General features: G+C 39.7%; 1 protein-coding gene across 2 annotated transcripts in view; it reads left to right on the top strand.

Annotated features, from left to right (window-relative positions):
- Window positions 1–13,010, top strand: part of RASEF (RAS and EF-hand domain containing) — a 77,955-nt gene that overhangs the window by 18,961 nt on the left and 45,984 nt on the right. For both annotated transcript variants that reach the window (XM_017872364.1, XM_017872365.1), the window contains exon 2: window positions 12,799–12,945. In XM_017872364.1, coding sequence (XP_017727853.1) covers window positions 12,799–12,945 — 147 coding nt within the window. The remainder of the gene's footprint in view (window positions 1–12,798; window positions 12,946–13,010) is intronic.

Genomic DNA, 13,010 nt, shown 5'->3' with positions numbered 1-13,010 from the left:
ATTTTTTTTTAAATTAAGAAAACACTCTCAAGTGTTGAACTATAATTGTAGAGTAAATTCTAAGTGGAGGATATCGTTAATTCTTTTTTGTCTTGGTATTGACATGTAAATATTAACATATGTGAATAATTTAGTCCACGATTGTCACAGGTTCTATGTCTTTACCTCCTTTCAAAATACTTCCTTTAACAAATACTTTGACAAATTTATTAACATTTATAAGACAAGACTTGTCAAGTTGTGTTCGTTTATGTTTCTTTTAAATGTTTTCCAATACTTAGATACATCAAAATTGTAGGACTTCTCAATTCTATCCTATTGTTATAGAATATAAATTTAATCAATAAAGATAGGAAGACCATCAAAAGATTTTTCTCGTAAGTTCAGATATTCCAAATAATAATTACAGAATTTCATTTATACATTTGAACTCTCATCATTCAATTTGTTTAATTCCTTAGCATCTTCCTGTTTTCAGGCTTACTTTTCAATTAACTTCAATCTGCAAAAAACTTGAAAAATGGATGGTAGCCTTTATAGTTCCCATTGTTGAGTGATTTGATTAAAGTTTTCCAACTGATTTTGAACAAAATGTAATGAATGCTTAGAGGACTAGTTTACAAAATGACATAGGACATTTAGGATGATTTGCTAAGTAGTTCTTCAAAGGTCCAAAGATTTCCAAAATCTGAATGGTGATAAGCCACAAAGAGAGAAAATGACAATTGCAAAAAATGTTTAGATAATGTAATTATGTGTGTAAATATATTTGAAATTTTGACATTTTAGTCTGCAGAATATTAAAGTGTATTTGGATTCAGTTATATGTGCCACCAATTCCAATGCGTTTCTACTTCACAGATTTCTTGATTTGGTAAAATACAATTTTACTACAATGCTTTATTCTTTTATTTCCCACTGAATTGATGATAGCATTTGTAATAATAAGATTGAATGTTTTGTCTTTGACAGAATGAACTTCCTGAACTTTGATTCCATCTACTTTTTTTGAAGCATCTCATTGCACTGATACAAAACTAGCCTGATTTACCTTTGTGAAGTTCTTTTTCTGCTAATGCAGACAATAAACACAGCTATCATCTCACTCTTTGCATTTATACAAGATAATCGGTAATAAAAATTTGTGCAGAATTAATTTGAAACAACAGTCTCTTGACCTAAGAAAAAAGTCATGTTTCACAGGTGGTATGTAAGTAAGCGTTCTGCAGCTGCGTGAGTAAAATTGTAGACTCTGAAGAATACGGTTGTCTTAAAAGACATAGATCCTGTTGCTTCTTCAGGAGCTTTATATTTTCTGGTTTTCATATGGCTAATGATACTACTATAGGGCACCATGACGTCACTGTAGGGCACCATGGTGCACCATGGTGGAGGATAATATTGAGAAGCTTTTTTTTTAAAAAAAAGAAGATGGTATAGTGTTCCTGTGTAACGTGTACTCACTTCTCCTTATTAATACCTTGCTTTGGTGCAGTGCAATTGTTACAATTAATGAACTGATTATTGATTCACTGTTATTAACTGAAGTCCATATTCAGATTTCCTCAGTTTTTCCCCAAAGTCCCTTTTTTGTTGTTGTTCCAGCATCCATTTAGGACACCACGTTCCATTTTGTTGTCATGTCTCCTTATGCTCCTCTTGGCTATGACAGTTAACCATTTGGAGCAGTTATGCATTTATCTACTTTCTTGAGGAAAGGAAATTGAGTACTCAACTTTTTATTAAGCGTGCACCATTTTTTTGTTTGTTTTTGAGGTTGTTGCTGCCAGAAGGGTTTACTGCAAAAGATAAAAGCATTGCCATCCAATAAAATCACTAGATATACACTTAAGCCATATAAAAAGCATCAGCTTACTGTAGCAAGAGCATCCGAGGTACTCTCCATCGCTCTGAGGCAGGCCTGTCCAACTTCTGTTTTCTGTACATATTTCATGTGCACTATGCTTGTAAATTTCCAATTTCCCAGTGACTTGACCACATGGCTGCCTGGCAGCATTTCGCACATCTTGCAGATAGGAGCACAACTGACTGACTTTCGAGATGGTTGGCCGAGGCAACTGCTTCCAGCCTTTCTCTACCACCATCTGAGTCCTGAAGGAGCTTTCTGTCTCCAGCTTCTCTTGTCCAAGCTTAATTTGTTTTATCAGTGAGTATGAGTGTTCTGTTTCCTGCCCCTGAAAGGAAAGTTTCTGGTAAGGGTCAGGAAAGGAGAGATGGTTTTATTCCTGATTATCTTCTGATTTAGCCATGTATTATTCTATCTTTTCCCTGGCATGGATGTCTCACACACTAAAAAGTGAAAGTGAAAGTAGAGATGCAACAAATTCACCCTGAATTATTTTAATGCAACTGTTAATAAGTTTAAATACACAGTTGGTACGCAGTTTAAGAACAGGTAATACATGTTAATGCAACTTTTTGATTACAGTGAAAGGGAAATTCTAGTTAGATGCTTACTGTGGACAGGATACAGGACAACGAGCATAAACTGGGAGTGTGTGTCCTAATCTGGGAAGGTGACATGTCATCTAAAGAGAAATTTTACATAAAAATGGATACTGTACTCCTTATTTTCTCCTCAGCTCCTATCTTTTTTTTTTTTTTTTTTTAACCAAAGTAGAAGTATTTTTTTTCCATGGAAAATAGCTATAATATACCGACTTGCACTAACACTACTAGATTATGCCTACATTTAACTTGACTCAGGTTAAGTTGATAGAAGAGAAATACAGGGAGAGCAAATGTGCATTGCAAGACAAGTGCTCTTAAAGAGCTGTATATTCTTACATATACATGTACACACATATAGCACATACATACTATAATATCAACAAAATGAACTTCTGTGTATGAAGAAGTTTGATCTGGACTTGGGGCAGGATGTGAATAAAAGCCTGTTTATCTGAGTGTGGAAGGGTGAGGTCTGCATTGTCCCATGCACATTGCTACGCTCAGGGCCTTATGTTAATAGACGGTAACAGGGGTCACCACAGCAAGGCTCATCTATCCCTCTGCCTATTACTGTAAATAAAGTTTTATTGAAACACAGCCAAACTTATTCATTTATGCATTGTCTAGGCTGCTTTCACACTGCAGTGACAGGCCTAAATAATTGCAACAGAGATAGTATGTCCTGCAAAGCCTAAAGTATTTTCTACGTGGTACTTCACAGAGGAGATATTACTTACCCATGGACTGTAACTTTTGCAGACTGACCTTGAACATGACCTAATTTAATTCTCCCTTTTCAGTTCCCAGAGTACTGCCACCCGTAAGACATTTCTGTTCATGGAGCTCCCATACTACAAGGTTTTCTTCCTTTGAGCCCCTTTTGAAACACCATCCAGACTTGGACAGGAGACAACCATCTACTTCTTTTTAACTCAGTTGGGGATTGGAGTCAGGAGTAATAATGGATGGGAACAATGGCTGGCACTTACTGATTTCCAACATTGTACCTCACAGCTACCCTTAGGTGGTAGCTTCTATTGTTATACCCACTTTATGGTTGAGGAAGCCGAAGCTGGAGAGGTAAAGTGTTTGGCTCTAAGTCATAAAGCTTAGATGTGGTGGAGGAAGCATTTAAATCTGCCCAGGCCATTCCACTTATCCCGTGCTGTATTCATTTATGACTCCAGAAGCCCTAATTGTTTTGAGGCTGTGCCTGCAGTAAACCTTCAGCACGATGCTTTCTGCTGTTTCCACCTTCCTGCCTCCATTGGCGAACTCCCAGTAACTAAATATCAGTGATTGAAAATAGGAAGAATTTGCAATCTAAATTGTTTCTAGACATTGAATGGATCTAGTTAACTCTCTCATCTTCCAGGAAACTTTCATTTATACCTTTTGGTGAATGTTATAAAAATAGGTACTTAGGTAAGTAATATTTCTCTAGATGACACAAACCCAGAAAGACTTTTACCTGCAGGAGATGTATGTGGTTAAGGGGGCCTGGGTGAGGCACTGGCAGTTTAAAATGTAGATTAGAAACTCCTCTGATCAGACAGCCGCAAAACCGAAGCCAGAGAAGCCTCAGCCTCTGGACCAGGTTGTCTTTCCAAGTCTGCTGGTTGCTGGGGCCAAGTGGAGGAGACCATTGTTTGTTTTCTCTAGCTTGGAGAGCTGGATAGCCATTCTGTATGCAGATTGAGACCACAGCCAATCGTAGGCAACTCTGTTAGTGGGAAGAGGTCACCCTGTCTAGAAAGCAAGACTTAAATTTTAGAAAGGGAATTAATATTGCTCTGTTCTAGTAGCATAGCTGGATTTGGCCCTTAGAATTTATTTTCCAGTTAATTTGGGGTTTATTCTGGAAGCATGCATACTATGTAATAAAATACATTTTAAAAGAGTACTTTTTATTTAACTTGTATGGAAGAGAAAGGATAAACCTTTGCACTTATTGACAAAACAACTGTGATTCGTTCGGGGCATTGAACGAAGTAGGTGAACTGGTATTACATTAGTAAGAACGTACTCCTTGTTCTTACCCAAAAAGAGAAATAATTATACTATCAGATTTTAGTTGTCTGTAATTTTACTTATTCTGGAGTAAAAACTAGTGACAACTCCTGACGTTCTACATTTCTGGATTAAATGATAATGGCCTTAGATTTATCTTTATCTCTGCACATTTATTTCAAAATCTTTAGTTTAATTCCTTGCTTCAGCCAAAACTGTGAAAATGCAAACTCAGTCATGACACCTCTTGCTTTAAATCTTGCCATGGCTTCCCATCCTTTTGGGATATCCCCGCCGACCCCCTTCAATGCACTTTTGGTCCTTGAGGATGTGCTCGTCCGGCTCCTGCTAACTTCTCCAGCCCCAGCTCTCCTGCCTGAGGCTGTGCACAGCCTGTGGCTATTGATACCTGGAAGAGACCACCCCCTACCTCACCCCCTTTCTGCCTAGTTGACGTCTATGCACGCTTCAGGGAATACCCCAAGCTCTGGTCACATTCACCTGTTCTATGCTGTCAGCACATCTTGTACTTAATCCTCACAGAACTTTTCAATCACGTGTGAGCTTTATGCAGGAAGGAACTCGGCTTCCTAGCATTTTATTTTCAGGATCTCACATGGTGCCTCTTGGATTGCATGCATGTTTTAATGTCTCATGTTCAGATGCTAGGATCTCAGCATCAATGTTCTTGTGGCATTCCTTGGTGTAGAATGATGAAGACATTGGCATTTAATACTGTGTGCTTTTGTTTACCAAAAATTGGGTTTTAGATGCATAAAACAAACAGTTTGAATAATTTGGCTCCCTATTTTAATACTTAAATCAGCAAGACTTGGGATCTGAGGGCCAGTTTTCCTAAGCACCCTACTGGATCACTGTGTTTCTTAGTGTGGAGTGAAGTTTTCTGTATTTAACTGGTTTCCAGAGATGTCCTGAGATCAGCTGTGTCCAAGCTTTCTACATACCAGCCCTACTGCATTCCAGATATATAAACACAAATATACATGTCATCTTCTGAGTAAAATGTTAATCTTATGAAAATGCATGACCTTTAAAAATTTCTGTACGTCTTAAGTATACCTGTTTTCTCTTCAAATACATGTAATTTCCCTCTCAGCTTCAATGGGAATATTTGCTATTTAAGGTTCTTATTTCTCGGCCGGGCGTGGTGGCTCAAGCCTGTAATCCCAGCACTTTGGGAGGCCAAGACGGGCGGATCACGAGGTCAGGAGATCGAGACCATCCTGGCTAACACGGTGAAACCCCATCTCTACTAAAAAATACAAAAAACTAGCCGGGCGAGGTGGCGGCGTCTGTAGTCCCAGCTACCCGGGAGGCTGAGACAGGAGAATGGCATAAACCCGGGAGGCGGAGCTTGCAGTGAGCTGAGATCCGGCCACAGCACTCCAGCCTGGGTGACAGAGCGAGACTCCGTCTCAAAAAAAAAAAAAAAAAAAAAAAGGTTCTTATTTCTCAGGGATCCTTTAAAAATTTTAAGTTGTGAAGTTTTCATCGGTAATTAGCCATTGCTACTGTCATTCATACAAATCATCATATAATTTATTGAACAAGAAGGTAAATAACATCTAAAACATTGATAATTCAAGGTACATTTTTCTCTCATTGCATTTCACTTGATATCTTCAGACACAAATTAGATATATTAGTGTTGGTTGCTCTCTCAGGACAGAAGTAGAGACTGCTTTTTTCTTGACTGGCTAATGCTTACGACTTGATCCTTGTTCTTTCTTTACCTGGTGTTTGCCAAGTACACCTGTAAACAGATCTGCGTGGTATTTGAGAGTGCAGGTGTAATTGCTTTAGATGAGCCCTGGGTCCCTCATGAATTCAAAATGTTTTCAAGTCTTGTCACTGCTCGTCACCCTTCTCAGCACTCACTTGTGCCAACTGGGTCAGGCCCAGAAGAAAACAGAGCTGTGTGTCTGGCCATTGTATCGTTTCTGCTTGTTTAACTTTTGACGTCAGAAGCTAGGACACCGGAAGAGGCCAGTAACTACTACACCTTTGGGGAGGAACAAAAGATTATCTTGGCACCAAGTAATGGTGCCAAGTTTATTGAGTTGAGAAATCCATAGGCATTTAGCTGCCCAGGTGAGGCACAGCATATAAATCTTACATAGAGGGACCAGGTATTATCTTTTGCTATGATGAAGTATTTTCTGTTTTTTGTTCTTTTTTCCTTTTTCTATCAGGTGTGAGAATTGCCAAGAGCGTTATGTTACAGTCTCTTGGCATAACCCAGAAGGTGCATCATTTCCACAGTATAGACCAAGCGAAGCACACAGGCAGATGGGGTCAGGGATGGAAGGTGGGACTCTGCCCGCTGCATGTAATAGTCCTTCCCCCAAATAGCTTTAAGTAAACTAAATTGTATAAGGTTATCTCATTTTTATCTTATTCATGCTTTCATTCTTTTAAGGAGTCCTCTTGTAATGTGGGTAGTCCTTGTAGCAATAAAACATGTCCTCTTCCAAAGTAATTTTTAAAAAATCTTGTTATATTACATACTCCTAAATGGAGGTATGTACTTAAGACCCCTGAAAACTGGCTCAGCACTTTCTTCTGGTGTGAAGAGCTAGTTCTTCCCTGGAGAGCCCAACTCTGGAGCCAGATGGATTGAGTGGGAATCCTACCTCTGCTGAAGGGGCATACTTGCCTGAGTCTCCTCCTCAGTAAATAGGATACTAGTGATAACCTCTTCATAGAGTTATCTTGAGAATTAAATGAATAATATATGTAAAGGCTTAAATCGGCACCTCGACTACATATATAAGGTGATCAATAAATGTCTGCTTTGGTATATGAATGCTTCAGTATAACCTTTTGTTCCCTTCTAAAAAAGAGTGGGTGGTGATTGTTAAGACTTATCTGATCATAAAAGTTTTATTACATACTTATGGTATGAAGCTATCAAGTAAGGAGGTAAGGAAGTATGTTAATATGGAAGAAGATGATAAAATACCCAGAGAGGAAACCATAGTGCCATCTTTCTAAGCTAAAGCTGACTGTAACAAAGAACTGGCTTTGTAACGAAGAAGAAGTCTTACTGGCTTCATGCAATGCAAATGTTTTTTTCTTACGTATCTGACAGATCATGGTGATCAGGTAGCTCTCCTGAGCAGTCTTCCACCATGTGGTGATTCAGGGATCCAAGCACGTTCTATCACGAGGCTTAGCCATGTTGGAGTTTTTCACTTCAGTGATGAGGATGAGGGAGAAAGTGGGAGAGAGTGAAAGAGGGAGAAAGGTGGGAAAGGGAGAAAGAAGGAGAAGGTGGAAAGGGAAGAGAGAGAAATTGAGAAAGAAAGTGAGAAAGAAAGAAAAAAGAAAGAATGAAAGAAAATGTGCTGAAGATTTTGTAAGTGATTTTAGAGGTCAAGCCTGGAGGTGGCAAACACATACCATTTCTGTACCTACTCCATTTTCTAGAACTAGTCACATGACTCCAACTATCGGCCAAGGGTTCTTGGGAATCAGATCTCCCTGTGTGCCCTGTAATGCAAAGCAAGATAGTTGAGTTTCCGTGTAGAGTCCTGGCACAACAGGTAACCATGTGACATATTTTCTGTTAGTGGCAGACATTTCCTGTAATTATTCTGTTTGTATACTTCAGTGTAAACTATTTTTGAAATTCTCTATAATGAATTCCGGGACCAACAAATGACCTAAGAATTTACAAATCATTATGTTTCTTTCTCATTTTAGAAATTTGCAGAAAGTGAGGGAATCTACTCAGATATTTACTTCTGAACATTTTGATGTTGTACAGATAGCCAGCAAACAAGGATTCGATGTGACAGTATCTTTTTGTGTGTGTGTGTGATGGAGTCTCACTCTGTCACCCAGGCTAGAGTGCAGTAACACAATCTTGGCTCACTGCAACCTCTGCCTCCCGGGTTCAAGCGATTCTTCTGTCTCAGCCTCCCGAGAAACTGGGATTACAAGTGCTCACCACCACACCTGGCTAATTTTTGTATTTTTAGTAGAGATAAGGTTTTACCGTATTGGTCAGGCTGGTCTCAAACTCCTGACCTCAGGCAATCTACCCACCAAAGTGCTGGGATTACAGGCATGAGCCACCGCACCCGGCCTAGATGACGGTATCTTAATGTCCCCCGGCAGGCAGGATTCTATTAAAGAGCAGGTTTTTATGCTTTGCACCTTCCTGGTAGTCAGTAAATGACAAAGGCGCAAAGAAGTTAATGATCCATTAAAATTACGTCGGACAATCTAAGAGTAGAGATTTTCTTTTATTACCCCTAATAAATATGGCTCACTGTTGCAACCAGAATTTGTACTCAGTTCTGATGGGAAAGATAATGGCAGTTTTCTGTGACTTATACCACAAAATGAAGAGACTTACTACTGCAGGTTTATTAATAATATTTTCCTTGAGCAGTTCTTTTGAATCATGTTGGCCTCTGTACAGATCAAGCAGTTTGTTTATAAGAGTAAGCCTGGGGCCAGGTGCGATGGCACAGGCCTGTAATCCCAGCACTTTGGGAGGGCGAGGTGGGTGGATCACCTGAGGTCAGGAGTTTGAGACCAGCATGGTCTCAGAGACATGGTGAAACCCTGTCTCTACTAAAAATACAAAAAAAAAAAAAAAAAAAAATTTAGCTGGGCATGGTGGTGGGCACCTGTAATCCTAGCTACTTGGGAGGCTGAGGTAGGAGAATTGCTTGAACCTGGGAAGCGGAGGTGAGCTGAGATCACACCACTGTACTCCAGCCTGGGTGACAGAGTGAGACTGTCTCAATAAAAAAAAGTAAAAAAAAAAAAAAGCAAGCAAGAAAGAGCAAGCCTGGGAGAGTTTACAGCCACATGGACACACCTTGGGGCCATGCTTAACTAAGCTTCAGAGTTAATGTGTACCTTATGTTTTTCAGTGTTTCCTAGATCTATGGATTGATTTTGAATCCCATTTCTTCTGCCAGAGTTTAGCTATTTAACACATAGGGAAGCAATATGATTTTATGGTTGATCAGGTGGCCCACAGCATGAAACTGAGTTTGAATCCTTATTCTGCCACTTAACCACCATATTACTATGGGCCCTATACAGTATGTGTTTGCTAGGGCTGCCTAGGTATTTGTGGTAATAAGCATCACAAACTGGGTGGCTTAAATAACAGAAGTTTATTTTCTCACAGTCCTGGAGGCTAGAAGTCTGAGATGATGGTATCAGCAGGGTTGGTTTCTTCTGGGGCCTGTCTCCTTGACTTGCGGATGGCTGTCTTTTCCTGTGTCTTTACATGATCTTCTGTGTGTGTGTGTGTGTGTGTCTGGGTTCAAATCTCTTTTTATAAGGTGACCAGTAAGATTGGATTAGGAGCTACTCTATTGACTGCATTTTAACTTAATTACCTCTTTAAAGACCCATTTCCAAATATAGTCACATTCTGAAGTACTGGGATAAGAAAGGTTCTTCATGATGTTGTTGTGAGCATTTGAAGAGAGGAGGCATACATGTTTCCTCACACATTACCAGGAATATGGTGACACTCACTACATGTAACTATTTTTATTACAATTATAAATTGTATTGTATTTGACTGTGTCTTCTTTTCCAGTTGTGAGATGGCTGTCTGCGTGGCTTTTCAATTACTGAGGCCTGGGATTATTGTCGTCTTTCTTGCGCCCTCATAGCATCTTAAAATGCTGCCTTCCACAGAGTAATAGGGCAAAAGCCCAAGGAATGTTGATCAAGTGGATGGGTATGAATTTTGTGTTCAGGATTTCTGAATGGTCTTCTGTGGCTGTTGCTTCTATGGTGTCACACCATAGATGGCTGTGAAATGCTCTCAGATTTCCTGGTTCCTGGAGTGGCCTGCCCAAAAACTAGACAAGGACCTGGAGAAGAGTAATCTCTCCATGTCAGGGACAGGAGACAGAAGTCATTGTGCATTGTCAGGGGAGTAACTGTAAAATCACAGAACCAGATCACCAAACATAAGAATTATCCAAACATTGGAGGCAATTTTTAAATCAGGCAGTATGTCAAAGTGGTTGACTTTCCTGCAATTATTAGCTATCCGAACATTTCTAGGCTTAATGAGAATTGATAGAATTATTTGATGCTGGTATTATGGTAAGTTATCATCTCATGCCCAAGGAATTGACTGTTCTCTAAATTTTTGGTATTTCTTGTTTCGACTGGTATAAATGTTCTTTGCTTTAAAAAAGTGCTGCTACTGTCACAACCCAGTCACAGCCTGTGTTAAATACTAGCAAGCAGGGATCCACTAGGATCAGAAGAAGAAGGCCAGATTGCAGAGTCTCTGATATAAGCTGTCTAAGGAGGCCAGTATGCAGCCCATCAATCTGGAGAAGCTTGGATACACTGGAGAATAGTGTGCTTATTAAGTCTACACGTAGCTATAGCATCCATCCATAGCAGATGAGTTACACAGGCTTCATTAACTAGACACAAAGGGTATATCATTCATAGATCATGCTAGATCACTCTTAGTGAATCAACTCTTAAACTGTGAGTCAAGGACACCACCACCAGCCTCACCAACTAGCTCCTTTATCCTCTATCAGATCAGCTACTGAATCTGGTTAATTTTTCTTTTGAAATACCTCTAAAAATGTTTGTCTTTTATTAAAAGGTTTTAGATAGTAACTATGAGGACTGTCACAAATAAAGAGTGTGATACAATTAGAAATATGTAGTTGGTCTTTGTCCCAGCTTCCTGGAATACAGCTCCTAAAACCCTTGGAATCTCCAGAGTGATGAGTGTCTTTTGTATGGTAGTGAGAAGGCTGGTAGCTGGGGGCCCCTAGACCTTCAAGAGGGGGTTGGAGATGATTAAGACTAAGAAAGACTGACATGATTAGAAGGTTGGAACTTTCAGCCCCATCCCTGACCTCTAGGGAGGAGAGAGAAGCTGAAAATTGAGGTAATCACCAGTGGCCAGTGATGTAATCTCTTGCATCTGTGCAGTAGAATCACCATAAAGCCCCCAAAACAATAGTGTTTGGATTGTTGCTGGGTTGGTGAAGATACCGAGGTGTTGGGAGGGTGCTGTTCCCAGAGGAGGCATCGAAGTTCTGTGCACCCACACTCTGCTCCCATACCTTGCCCAAAGCATCTCGTCCATTTGGCCATCCTGAGTTATATTCTTTATGATAAACCTAAGTCAAGTGTTTTCCTGAGTTCTGTGAGCCATTTAAGCAGAGTATGGAACCTAAAGAGGGGGGTCACAGAAACCCCTGATTTATAGGTGATTGGTCAGAAGTGTAGGTGGCAACCTGGAACTTGTGACTGGCATCTAAGTGGGGAGCAGTCTTGTGGCACTGATCCCTTAACCTGTGGGGTCTGTGCTAACTCTTGGTGGTGTCAGAATGAAATTGGATTGTTGGACACTCAGTTGGTATCTGAAATGTTGGAGAATTGGTTGATAAGAGGAAAAAATTCACACATTTGGTGTCAGGAGAATTGTGACTGACTTCAATGCAAATATATATAAAAATGTGAATTTATATGAAGTAATTTTTAGTTGACCATAACATAATAGTTACATTCATTGATTTGGTTTGACTGTGTCCCCACTCAGATCTCATCTTGAATGGTAATCCCCTTAATCCCCATGCATCTAGGGACAGAGCTGTTGGGAGGTGCTTGGATCATGTGGGCGGTTTCCCCCATGCTGTTCTCACGATAGTGAAAGAGTTCTCAGAGATCTGATGGTTTAAGGAGGAGCTCTTCCTCCTTCACTCCTCACTCTTCTCTCTCCTGTCACCATGTGAAGAAGATCCTTGCTTCCCCTTCTGCCATGATTGTAAGTTTCCTGAGGCCTCCCAGTCATGTGGAGCTGTGAGTCAGTTAAAACCTCTTTTATGTATAAATTACCCAGTCTTGGGTATTTCTTTATGGCAGTGTGAAAATGGACTAATACACCCACCGTTATGACCATAAAGGCTGAAACATGTCTTATTAGGGGTGGGTGAAACATGGAATTAAGTAACTGATTTAATGTTACCTAATTTTTCTGTAAATTGATTTATCTTTCTATTAAAATAAAAAAAAAACACACAGCAGAAACAACAACAAAATCCTTCCTTATTAGTCCCTTGCTGTGCATTTTCAGTGTCCTCACAGGTCCCCATTTCCTATTGTGGAAAAAATCCAACCATATCTCCTGACTGCTGTCTTCCCTTCCTTCTGATCATTGTATGATTGCTGGTTTTTCTTTCCTTAGTTCTTCATTTATGTTTCTCTTTCTTAAAAGTCCCCTGCAGAGTTGCCTTTAAAATTTTATAATTGGTTTAATTTTTCTTTATTTGGCAGAGAAGAGCAAGTTAGTACCTTGTACCAAAACATCAACCTTGTGGAGCCAAGATTAATTCAGCCATATGAACATGTTATAAAGAACTTCATCAGAGAGATAAGACTTCAAAGCACAGAAATGGAAAATTTGGCCATTGCGGTGAAGAGGTATTGAAGTCTTTCCTTTATAAGTGGCCTGTGGGTGCTTTAACTTGCTCTCTGACCTGGGCAGC

Source organism: Rhinopithecus bieti, unplaced genomic scaffold (assembly GCF_001698545.2).
Source record: "Rhinopithecus bieti isolate Rb0 unplaced genomic scaffold, ASM169854v2 scaffold_5948, whole genome shotgun sequence".
Taxonomy (NCBI): Eukaryota; Metazoa; Chordata; class Mammalia; order Primates; family Cercopithecidae; genus Rhinopithecus; species Rhinopithecus bieti.
Note: the sequence above shows the minus strand (reverse complement) of the source record. Positions and strands in the feature narration are given on the sequence as shown.